At 47.5% G+C, this 12,657-nt stretch overlaps 1 protein-coding gene across 1 annotated transcript; it reads left to right on the top strand.

The window, feature by feature from the left end:
• Window positions 1–8,243: 8,243 nt before the first annotated feature.
• Window positions 8,244–10,812, top strand: LOC117580967 (chitinase-like protein Idgf4). Its single transcript, XM_034267757.1, has 4 exons — window positions 8,244–8,377; window positions 8,810–8,936; window positions 9,420–9,980; window positions 10,045–10,812. The coding sequence occupies exons 2-4, from the start codon at window positions 8,816–8,818 to the stop codon at window positions 10,692–10,694; spliced, it is 1,332 nt and encodes a 443-aa protein (XP_034123648.1). The 5' UTR covers window positions 8,244–8,377; window positions 8,810–8,815; the 3' UTR covers window positions 10,695–10,812.
• The last annotated feature ends 1,845 nt before the right edge of the window (window positions 10,813–12,657 follow it).

The following is a 12,657-nucleotide window of genomic DNA, read 5'->3' as shown; positions in this document are numbered from 1 at the left end:
CATCCTTTTGTGGGGTTTCCAAATATTATTTTGAACAATGTTGGCAGCACTGAGGGTCTCGCTATGGGGTCACGTCGAATGACATGTGCAATATTTGTCCTCTCCCGCTTTTAGACAGGATGCGACTCGGAATGGTGGCCAATACCAGTGGAGTTGTCAACTCATGCGCTCCACTGCGCCTTGCCAAGAGTAATGATGCACGTTCACCCCCTGCGCGTACCCCCTGCCAGGGCGCTGCCTCAACAGTGCAGCTGCTTTGTCAGCGGCTAAGTGCAAGTTAAAGCAAAAGTAATGGCCCAGCCCAGCCCAGCCCAGCCAACGTACCAGCAGAAGAGAAATCGTTTGCCAGTGCAACGAAGCCAAAGAAAAAATAAGAGAGAGAGACAGAGAGAGAGAGAGAGAGAAGAGCGACGCATGGAGCAAGACAAGAATAGAGAAACAATTGCAATGCATCTTTAGATGGGTCGGCAGAGGGATACGGGAGGAGTTGCAAGTGCAACAAAATGAATGGTCATTGCTCAAGTTTCTTTTGGCCCATTTGGCGGGAGTTATTTTTGGATTGGTTCTTTTTTTCCAAAGCAGTCGCTCTCAAATGATCGATACTTTAAAGCAGAGGCCGGACAGCGCAGTCGGCATAGACGCACAGCGTGAAAGCTTCGGCAGCGGCAGAGCAGCAAGAAGCTTTTTCGGCCTCGTGTCTGCGTGCTCTCTCTCTCTCGCTTGCTCCCCCTCCCTGTGCATCGCTCCGAGAAGTTAATGCATGGAGAAGACCCGATCCTCTGCACAAATGCGAAAGAGAAGCGCGACAAAGCGCGGCACAAACAAACGCAACAAAAACATGCGAGTGGCTGCGTGTCGGTGCCTGCATTAAAGCAACGTTGAAATCAGCGCTAGAACTGTGTCGTCTATTTGCAATGCTTTTTAGCTGGAAGTTGCACCTGTATGAAGTCATACAACTACTGAATAGTATTTTGAAATAAATCCAACCCAGAAATCCCTTTAAAACAACTCTTAAAGGTGTCACTTCTAGTCTGTTTTCTCCAAAACTGAAATAACAAAAAATTACTTGAAAATCAATCAAAATGGTAAGCAATAATTACATATATATTCATCTTAATTATCATCACTTGTGTACAGCGCATTCAGGTGCACCGTCTTCCATCGCTGCAGGGGAGTGACCACAAGGCGGACCTCTTTGAGGTGCTTGCAGCCGTTCCGGAGGGGCCCGGAGTCCAGATCTTCCTGAACGATCATCCAAATTTGGTTGATCGTGAACACATTCTGTTTGAGATTCAACCATTGTGTGGCACCCTGCTGCGTTCACTCAGCGGAAAAATCGTCAAGGAGACGCTCGCACGCGATCTGGTGCTGGCCAATTGCGAGGCCACGATTTTAATTAATGACGATATATTCATTAGTTTCATGGGCCTCGTTCGCCTGCCCATTGCTAACATCATTTCCACTTGTTAACAGACACACACACATACTCGTACACAGATACAGATACAGATACAGCTACTCCTAAACATGTTTCAAGTCTTCCATCTGTAGCTCTTTAGTTTCTTTGTGTCTCCTTTATGCCGCGCTCTTGCTTGTTGCTCCAATAAATACAAGAATAAACTTCTGGCAGAAGGACAAGGCGAGAGGAATGCTGGTACATTGATGGGCAAACGAGTTGGGTGGGGGGGTGATGAAATCTTAAGACGGGCAATCAATCGAATCGCATCCGGCTAATAACGGATGTGTTGCTCCTGCTCCCTTTTGAGGCAGCGTTTGAGAAGCCCTAAAAATTCTAGAGCATGCACGCAGCCAAGAATGCGGCACCAGCAGTGTGGCAGGGGGATGCAGCAGAGGGAGAGAAGTCAGTTGCCAGTTGCACGCTGCCCGTTGCCCGTTTCCCGTTGCCTGACTGCCTGGGATAATCGGCAATTGGCAACTTGCACCAATTTGCGTGCAACCACAAATGCACCTGTCTGTAGCTGTGCATCTGTATCTGTGTGTGTGAGTGTCTGTCTCTGCCCGTGGCTCTGTGGCTCTGTGGCTCTGTGGCCTGTGTCTGTCTGTGGCTATGTGTGGGTGGCAGCTGCAAATTGCCAAAGCAAACACCAAAAACAGAAGGCCTCAACCGGCACTCGCACCCAGAAAACTCAGACAGACATTGACCCCTGGGGAGATCGTGTGCCGCCGCCCCCCCTTGGCCATGGTTATATGATTATCACTTTTTAATTGGTAGCTCGCCTCGGCCCTTATCTATCGCTGGCCAAGAGAAAAAATGTTGCGATTTTCGGGGAATGCAAAATGCAAATGGAAATTTATGCAGTGCGCCATTTTTTGAAGTGTTTTGCCGTTTGCTGTCGAATGGCAAGGAAAGTTGTGCTGCTGCAGGAAGTGGAGCTGTTGGGGCAACATTTCTGGTTTCACGCTGACTGAATTTGATTGGAAATTTTCAATGCAAACGCAAACGCAAAACCCAAGCCCATGCCAAAGCCCATGCCAGCAGCAGCAGCAGCAGCAGCAGCCAAATGAAATCGAGCTGCAGATGGAGATGTTTGTGTGGAACTGCAGGAGTGAACATCAGCTGGGAGGATGGGCAGACGGGACGCAGTTCTTCCCAACAGGAAACAAGCCAAAGAAAAGCATACTTCCGCCTGCATACTCGGCTGCTACTCCAGCTGCTGCTCCTGCTCCTCCTTCCAATGGGTGCCACAAATATGTCACGATAAACAACAGCAACAACTGAGGGAATGGTTGACTCGATATCCGGCTGAAAGTATCCTCCCCTCCCCTCCCCTCCCGCTCACCGTGTTGATGAGGAGCTGGGCACAAACCAATGGAAACTTTTAGCCCTGCCTGCAACTCCAGACAAAGCGGCAGCAGCATCAGCAGCAGCAGCAGCAAAGAGGAAGCAGCTCAGGCGTGCCAGGATATTTAGACTTTAGTTTTGGATAGTCAGAGCAGTCGGAAAAGGAGACAGCTACGGCGATGGCGACAAGGAAATGGCAATGCAAATGGGGCAAGTACTTGCCACAGTGGTGCACGCAGTGGGCCACAGCAATGACTTGAGAATGGTTTGCCAGCAACAACACCTGAATGGCCCACTGTGCCACGACGCAAATTGAAAACTTCTGGCCCTCAAAGGGCAGGATGGACGCCCGCAGGATGGACGGGATGGGTAGAAAGTGCCGCCTAAAATACCAATTGGAAATTATTAATTCAATCAAAACTTTCGACAACGCTGCTTATCTGTGCGTGGCGTCCCCCTGTCCTGCTGCTAGGCCAAAAACTTTTCTCGCTCTTACCATAATTCAAAGTCCAAGACCAAGTCGTGACAGGACAGGCGGCCCAGGATCCAGGACAGTGGCCAGTGGCAAAGAGAGATACGCTGGCAAAGTCCTTTGTCTTGCCAGCGGCCGGCCAGCACCATCATTTGTTAGGTCTGCTCGTGGCTGGTCTTTCAGTCAGCCAGTCAGTCAGTGAATCACTCAATCATGCAATCAGTCGGTCAGTCACTCAGTCACTCTGTCAGTCAGTCCGTGAGTTAGTCACTCAGTCACTTTGTCAGCTAGCAGCCGAGTCAATCGCTGTGCGAGCCAGTCAGTCAATCAGTTTAGACCAAGTCATCGATCAAAATCCCATGGGGAGGGCATGTGGCAGGCACAGTCCAGGCCAGCCCTTGACATTCAGCGAAGCATGCCACGGATCACGATTCCCCAGCCAATTTAATGTCCCCCGCCCCGAGCCCAATGATCAATTGACAATCTCCAATGAATCCACAAGGGCTCCCACTCCCACTCCGACTCGCCTGGCGCTATATTAAACAATATTTCTCAGTTATTTATGTACAATACATGCGAGCATATACTTGTTTAAGACAGAGCCAGCTTCACCTTCACTCCAGCAATTTCCAGCCAGCCAGCCCAGCGCCGTTGTGCGATGAGGCGTATGCGCAATGTGCACGTGCCCAGAACGTTCCTCTGAGCAGGATGCAGAGGCCTGACGGCTCACACATGGCTCTGTGCTCTACCCCCAAGCCCGAGAGTAGCTCCTTCGATGTATCTTCGCTTTGGTAGAGGCTTTGAGTTTCGTTCATTGTTACTGCTGCTGCTGCTGCCTGCCTCCTCGCGTAGTTTTGTGCATCATTGACTTTGTGCCAGGCGCAACTTTTGCAACCCACTCACTGGCTTTGCAGCCATGCAATGATCCCGAAACGTCACGAAAAAACAACGAGGAGAATGCACAAAAGTCATGAAAAGAAACAAAAAGAAAAAAGAAAAAAGAAAAGAAACAAACAAATATAAGTTAGGCGACATGCAAAATAAATATACACAGCCACCCCGCACACCCGCCTGCACTCCCACTCGAGTGTTTGTTCGGATATACATTCATACATACATTTGCACATTTGTTTGTATGTTTGTACATATATTTATCCGACTGCTGTCGCCAGCGTCGACTGCGTTTGTTTCACGTAATTTTATTTCCATTTTTTTGCGACTTTTTCCCCATTTTTTTTTCGTTTTGCTGCATTCTTATTCCTTATGCAATTTTTATTTTTTTTTCGTTGGATTTATGACAGAGCAAAGGCAACAGCAACTGTAACTTCAAGTCGATATTCCTGTCGACTTTCACACACCCCAAGAAATTGTATAAAGCTTGGAGCCTTTGCGGCTACCGAATTATGGCAGAAAAAAATGCATAAAAAATGGAGAGCATAAAAAAATAGAGCACGAAACGATTAATTTCAATGCCACGAATGGCAGACATTTCAAATATGCTGCTGCACATTTAATTAGAGCCCCAACAAAGCCACGGAAAATGGGGAAAACAATGGGGGGAACATTAATTAATCGATTTATGACAAAGATACAAAATACCAGAGCACAATAATTGTAATTTTGTTGTGCTGGGCCTGCAGGGGAGGCGGGAGAGTAAACGCAATTTAATGGTCAACAAATAGTCGTCTGGTATTTATTTTTGATCTGTGGCTAATCTTTGAAAGCCCAACAATATGTTAATATATTTCAAAACATTTTCCAAAAATCAAATTATACATTTTTAGAAAATTAATTGTGCCAAGTTTATAAGCATTTTTTTAATGCCTTCCGTATAAATTGGTTGTGGCTTTATTGTGGCAACGGTTTTGCCATGGCAACGACAATCTGTAATCCCATTGAGGCATGCGATCGCGTCGCTCAGCATTCAGTTGCTACAGTTGTAAAGTTGCACGTTTCATGTTGCCGTTTTCCAATATGCCTTTGTAGCCCTTTGATGCTCATTTCCGTTTCAGTTTTTCGTGGCCAGTGCCCACCATTGATTACCGCTGCTGTAGCCGCTTTCCCACTTTCTTTTCCATGTTTCCTTTTTTGTGCATATGAATGTGTGTTTGTGGGTGTTTGTACGAGTATATTTATGATGGGTATTGCAGCCATTTTGTAAATCATACTTAACATGTTGGCATGACGCGGGGGGAGAGGGTGCTGCTGGTGTTTTTGCTTGTTTATTCGGCGGTGAGTGTTTAATTGGTTTAAATTACGCAGCACCGCGCAGAGTTGGGAACGGGGAACAGCAATCAGTAAAAGAGACAGGGCTCGTGAATCAAAGTGAAAATCGAATCGAGAGCCCATGGAATCAACATTTATAATTGTTTACTTCTCACTGATTACACATTTAATAACACAAATAAATACAATTCAACAATACACCCCTATACATTGCAACCAATTACATAAATATGTACAAATGTATCTATGTACATACATATTTACGCCTGTACATTCATACATGTATTATGCCCTCTAAAGATTGCAAAATCATTTGTCATTGTCACCTCATTCGACAATTGTTGTTCTGCTCTTCCTTCTTTGTTTTGCGCCATGTTTTTTGAGTGTGATTTTTTTTTTCACTTTGTAACTTAATTATTATTTGTTTGACCTGCCCACACCCACGCACTTTGACACACAAATGTATGTGTGTATGTATGTATGTGTGTATATGCATTCACTTGATTAACGCGGTTTTAATTACAATTGCAAATATATACAGGGAATACCTGGTGGTTGAATCCACTCACATTGCTGGCATTTTTGTCTACGAACAGATTATTTGTTTTTGGTTGCATTTTTACACAATTTCTAACGGAATCCACTTTGGAATGTGTGCTTAATATCTGCTAAAAATGTATCGGCGAAATATCTGCGACTATCTGCTCACAGTCTTACCTCTCGTAAACACTTATTTAATTGCTTATTCCACAATTGTTTGCTAATTTCCACAGATTGAAAATTTGATAATTTGAATATGAATATTGTACTCCTCATGCAGCAGGGTATACCTTATTCGGTGTGCACTAGAAAATATTATTTGTGTGCCTTTGTTCAGGGCTTCGGTTCGGTTTGGTTTACATTTTTTAAGAGCACAAAAATGCGGGGCACAAAGTGCTGCATACTTTTGGAGCTGCAAATAAAAGCGAGGCAATTAAATATCCATATGCATGGAAAATTATATTCATATTTCCCCCTTAGCCCCAGCAAATGAGAGTGAAAAGTTGGAATTACTTTGACTGAGGAATTTTTGTCAGCGATTTAACCACGATCAAGTATCAAAAGGGAGTTCATTAAAACCATTCAATGTATCGATGGACAAGAGCATTTGGCCATAAGCCTGAAACTGAGCCTGTACCAAAAGCCTGAGCCTGAGCCTGAGCCTTCCGCCACTCACCAACGGAGTGGACATTCAGTCAGGGAGAGAGAGAATGAGTGGGAGAGGGGTTTTTGGCCCAACCCAGCGACCAACCCAACGAAAATCCCCAACCAAATCCCTCAATCGCAAGCCGCAGATAAGTCGCAGTCACGTCGCTGTCATATGTGTAAAGGCAGGGCAGGGCTGGCAAGCAGTGCCACGCCAGCAAATTAAAACTAAATATGGTTGAGGGGGGGGGGACGGGGAGAAAAGCAAAAAAACAAAGCCACTCCACAGCATACACAGAGCATTCATTTGGGTCTATATTTGACCTCTCCGACTGACATAAATTGATAAAGTCGCCCGATTGGCGATTTCATGACAAACGCCGATTCCGATTCCGATGCTGCCGCCTCTCTTTTGCCGCTATTTGTCCCGTGTCAACATTTGAGAATTGAAATTAAAACGAAAACGAAAACGAAGGCAAACGCTGAACGATTCAAAGTGTTTATTTATTAAAATCAATTTTAACACAAATTAATAGAGCAAAGGCCATAGATAGACCACAGCTCCAACTTCAGATCTCTAGCACTGGAAATCGTGGAAACAAAAATCAAACACATAAATTTTTTTTTTGGGTTTGGCTTTGGGTTTTGGGTTGGGGTTTACATTGTCGATTTGCGATTTATATGCATGATGATATTTTTGTTTTATTTCATATTTATCCTCTGCGCAAGAAAAACAAGATGAGTAAACACTGTGATGGGATGTGATGTGTTGCCGCCACACTGTCACTTTAATGGGGATATATGAACAGGCGAACACAGACGATAATAATGCTCGCAGTGCGGTGCCTGGCCTGATTGTATAATTGCTCGACCGATTCCCAGTAATGATGACATCACAAGCGAGGCGAGCGGCACACAGCGGTAGGCGAATGAAACAGGCTCGAAAAGGAACCAAGCAAAAAAAACCAAAAACAAAAACAAAAGCAGCACATTACAACAATGACAAACACTTCATCACACTTCACTCACTCACCCACCCCCGCCTTCGTTTGAACACTTGCTTGCTCTCTCATCAGCAGCAGCAGCGTACGAGACGACGGGCCGCATACGAAAATAATCCAACAAGAGCAGATCAAATAAACAGTTTGTCAAATGCAAAAAATCGAAAAACAAAAGTGCGGCTTAGCGAGGTTCGATTGGAGAGTTGAGCTGATCATTGAGGCACGTAATATCTTATTGTTAACATTATCCACTTAACCGCCTCTCGTTTCACTCCTCTCAGTACTCTTCCACTCTGCTCTCTCACTCCACATTCGGTTTTCAAGCCGTGTTACATTCTCGTCGCTCTCGCGTTGCGCTGTCGCTACGCAGTCACTGCTGATATGACTGTTTGTCTCTTCCCATCTCTGTCGCTCTTCTAATAACAGAGGTGGGCAAAAGCTCACGGCACTCACGCAGCTCACGTCCTTGTGTGCTTGATGTGGTGCGCAAATCTTGAAAAACAAGCCATGCATACGATATACGCACTCACGCAATCATCTCTGGTTTGAAGCTTCGCTCTGTTTTCGTCTTCACCTTAGTTTTAGTTTTCATCTGGTTCGAGTATTCGTATTCTCGACAGCGAGTTCACTTAAAGTTCGGTTTACCTCGACTGTCGGACAGTTCCAGTTTTACGTTTAACGCGATCACAAGTCAGTGGAAGCTTTTTGAATAATTCATATTGAGTATATTTTGGAGCTATGCATATTTTTATTTGGCATTTGTTTTTTGTTTTTTTTTTTATGTTTGTCTTTGGTTTCTCAGTGTGTCATAATGTGTGCTGCTGATTGTGAATCTCAGTTTATTTCGACTTTACTGTTTATTCGCAGAATTCTCCAGTTATCCTCTGGACTTGAAAGCTCAAATATCTTTGTTTATAATATTTCTACGAAGCATTAGTGTAGCTTTAGTTTCTGCGAAAAGTAGAGTTTGCCATTAAATATGTTCAGGAAACTTCCATTTCGTTTAATTGTTGATTCGAAGAAACATTCTTAATCGTTTTGTAGTCTTTGTTGTAGCTTTCCCTTGTAGCTGCTTATCGCTAATCTGTTGTTCCGCTCTCTTTACTTTGTCTCCATTTACAGCTGGACATGAAGCTCTACGCCCTGCTCTCCCTGCTCGTGGGCTCTCTGGCCATCGGCCAGATCAGCGCCGCTGCCGGCACCCAGCATCTGCTCTGCTACTACGACGGCTCCAGTTTTGTGCGCGAGGGTAAGTCCAGTTCGAGGGAAACTTTGGTTTGGTCTGATTAGAAGGTTATCGTTGGGGTCTGGTCTCAGAGAGCGATACAATATTCCATTAGATGATTTTCACTTTTCATAGCCGCATGCTAAAAGCAGTAAAGTGGCCACTTCTCACGACCCGTTAATTGGCAGTGGTGGGTCGAAGTTTTGTAAGTAATTTAAGTAAATTGCATTGACGACCCACTCAAGCCGCCGGTAAAAACCCACACGAGCGTTGAGTTTTGGCTAATTGCAAATTGGAATCAGATGTCGCCGATGTCGCCAATGAGTCACGGGAGGCTTCGACTCTGGCACTGGCACTGGCACTGGAACTGGCACCTCGAGATGCGTTAATTTATTATGTAAACGGTGTTTATTTTTGGGTTGGGCCCCTGGCCACACACACACACACACAAACACACAGTTATTCACTCACTCATGCCCCTGCCCTCCTGTTGCTCTGTCTGTGCAGGTCTCTCGAAGCTCACCCTCAACGATCTGGAACCTGCTCTGCAGTACTGCAGCCATTTGATCTACGGTTATGCTGGCATCAATCCCACCAGCAACAAGCTGGTGAGCACCAACGAGAAGCTTGACCTGGACCTGGGCAGCAGCCTGTTCCGGCAGGTGACGAGCCTGAAGCGAAAGTACCCCGCCCTGAAGGTGCTGCTGAGTGTGGGCGGCGACAAGGACATTGTGGATCCGGAGAACAACAAGTATTTGACACTGTTGGAGAGCAGCAATGCCCGCATTCCGTTCATCAACAGCGCCCACTCGCTGGTGAAGACATACGGCTTCGATGGCCTCGATCTTGCCTGGCAGTTCCCCAAGAACAAGCCCAAGAAGGTGCACGGCAGCATTGGCAAGTTCTGGAAGGGTTTCAAGAAGATCTTCAGCGGTGACCACATTGTCGATGAGAAGTCCGAGGAGCACAAGGAGGAGTTCACCGCCCTGGTGCGTGAGCTAAAGAACGCCTTCCGCCCCGATGGCTATCTCCTGGGTCTCAGTGTCCTGCCCAATGTCAACTCATCGCGTAAGTCTCGCACCCATCAATCGATAGACAAACGGTAATCAGTTTCTGTTATTTTTGTGGACAGTTTTCTTTGATGTGCCAGCTGTGATTAACAATTTGGACTACGTGAATGTGCACGCCTACGACTTCCAGACCCCCGAACGCAACAAGGAGGTGGCCGACTTCCCCGCTCCCATCTACGAGGCAAACGAGCGCAACCCCGAGCTGAATGTCAACTACCAGGTCAAATACTGGGTGAACAATCGCGCCCCAGCCTCCAAGATCAACGTTGTCGTCGCCGCCTACGGCCGTGCCTGGAAGCTGACCAAGGACTCGGGCCTCACCGGCCTGCCCCCAGTGGCCGAGACCGATGGTCCGGCACCGGCCGGACTCCAGACCCAAGTCGAGGGACTCCTTAGCTGGCCCGAGGTGTGCGCCAAGCTGCCCAATCCAGCCAATCAGCATCTGAAGGGCGCCGACGGGCCGCTGCGCAAGGTGGGCGATCCCACAAAGCGTTTCGGCAGCTATGCCTACCGCTCTGCCGACGATTCCGGCGAGAATGGTGTGTGGGTGGGCTACGAGGATCCGGACACGGCCGGCATCAAGGCCGAGTATGTGAAACGCGAGGGACTCGGCGGCGTTGCATTGGTCGATCTGAGCTACGACGATTTCCGCGGCGGTTGCACCGGCCACGACAAGTTCCCCATTCTGCGCACCATCAAGAGCAAGTTGTAGGCGCTGACGACATAGCCGTATCATGAATCTGTATCCCGAAGCATTGATACTACCATATTGTGTATAATCTGTTTTTTTTTTGTAATCATCTTCGTTTGAGTAAAGCTTAAATTGTGTAGTCGTTGAAAGCCGCAAAGTATGTACTCTTAGATCCGTTCGGTTGCTGCATTGAAACGCACATTAACTGTAATTGAGTGCAACAACTTCCAATTACTTTCCCCCAAAGGCAAATAAACTGATTAGATTGCGCCCTGCCACGCTGGTTACACTTTTGCCAGCACCACTCGGCCCCAACTTCTGCCTCCCCCATGCACAAATGGAGGCATTCATGTATGAATTGTGTCCCATGCCTTTCGTTCCCCCCAGTTTCCAGTTTCCAGTTGCAGTTGCCATTCTCTGACTGGGTTCCTGCCTCGCCCTGTGCCTCCCCCTGTGCCACTGTCTGTGACTTCATTTTGCTGCTTCTTCCGGCGTTTCGTGTCAGCCTGTGGTCGCCTCCTGATTGTTTTATGTGCGGTGTTTGTGCCCCAGCACAAGCATCAGCAGCAGCAGCAGCATCAGCCCAACGGAAACATGCCTTGGCCTTCTACACGCTGCTCCCCCAGCAGCCACCGCTGGCCAACTTCAACTGCAGTCGTCGTAGTCGTCGTCGTGTAGCAACAGTTTCCATTCCATCCAGCATTGTGGCCAATGGCTCATTCATCTTTGGGAGGTGGTCATGCTGTGACCACTTGAACCATTGCCGCTGACACCCACTGCCACAGGGGTGGGGGAGAGGGGAAAGAGTGTGGCGGGGTTTGTAGCCTTCGCTTGGATCACTTTATCATTTGCAAAATTGCAAAATGCAACCGCAAAAGCCATAACCCAGGCGCATGCAAAGTATATTTTAGAGCCTGGGTGGACGAGAGTCCGGGCATCACGCATACGCACTGTCTGCACACCGGGCACGGGCGCGGGCCGTGGTAGAGCAGGCATGGCACCGGGCAGGAAGTGGCAGAAAAACCCCCACACACTCCATGCTCCGAAATATGAGCTAGCAGGGGGGGGTTGGGCCCATGCCGTTGATTTAGTTCTCGGTTTTTGAAAAGCGCATTGCATTTTCGGGCTGGCACTGAGAGAAATTGTCTGCAGCAAAGTCGAGGGCTTCCAGCGACTGGCAAATCTTTCTCGCTCCATTTCTGAGAAACCCTAGAAAAGGGATCCCCACAAGGGCAACACCAAAATAATGTGGCATCTCCCTGACTATCCGTGAATAACTTTTTTGCATGTTGTGTAGCTCGGATTATGACTCGGTGCCACATGATGGGGGATCTACCAGTGGCAGTGGCAGCGGCAGTGGCAGTGCCACTGTGTGTGCTGGACTCTCCTCCTGTTTGGGCATATCACTGGCAGAATAAATCTCGTGTCCGGGACTGCTGCTGCTGCTGCTGCTGCTGTGGAGCAAGTGGCTCCTGTTTGGATTTGTAGCAGGAGTTGGGCCACATGACCATGACTGTTTTGCCGCTGCCTGATCCTGATGCTCATGTTGCCATGTTGCAGGCACAACCCACCCACCAGCCACCACCCGATTCTGATTTCGGTTTGAATTCCTTTGGTGCGTTGCTCGGTGCGGCCCACACACGCAATTAGTCAACCACAAAATAACAAGTTACCGTGTTAAGTGCCACGCCCAGGCCCAGACCCAGGCCCAGGCCCAGGCTCAGAGCCAACTGGAGAGAATTGTTGCATGGACATAGACCCTTCCAGGCTGACTGGCTGGTAGTCAGGGTGGACGGGTGGATGGGTGGATGGGTGGGTGGTGGTGGGTTAGCTTAGGTGCCGCGCATGAGATGTTAACAATTATCAAAGCAATTTGCTGAAAGGCCACTGCCTGGTTCCACCTCTCAGCAGTCTTGGCACGCACACACATTCGACCGTTACGGAATGGAAGTTCATAACAATTACTTGGGACAAAAGATACATT

This window comes from Drosophila guanche, unplaced genomic scaffold (assembly GCF_900245975.1).
Source record: "Drosophila guanche unplaced genomic scaffold, DGUA_6, whole genome shotgun sequence".
Classification (NCBI taxonomy): Eukaryota; Metazoa; Arthropoda; class Insecta; order Diptera; family Drosophilidae; genus Drosophila; species Drosophila guanche.
The sequence above is the reverse complement of the archived record's forward strand: the minus strand, read 5'-3'. Positions and strand labels throughout refer to the sequence as shown.

Excerpts from the sequence above, each read along its gene's own strand:
- LOC117580967 (XM_034267757.1), top strand. The coding sequence starts at position 8,816 with ATGAAGCTCTACGCCCTGCTCTCCCTGCTCGTGGGCTCTCTGGCCATC. Across the intron at positions 8,937-9,419 it reads CTCCAGTTTTGTGCGCGAGG|GTCTCTCGAAGCTCACCCTC; the intron begins GTAAGTCCAGTT and ends CTGTCTGTGCAG. Across the intron at positions 9,981-10,044 it reads GCCCAATGTCAACTCATCGC|TTTTCTTTGATGTGCCAGCT; the intron begins GTAAGTCTCGCA and ends TTTTGTGGACAG.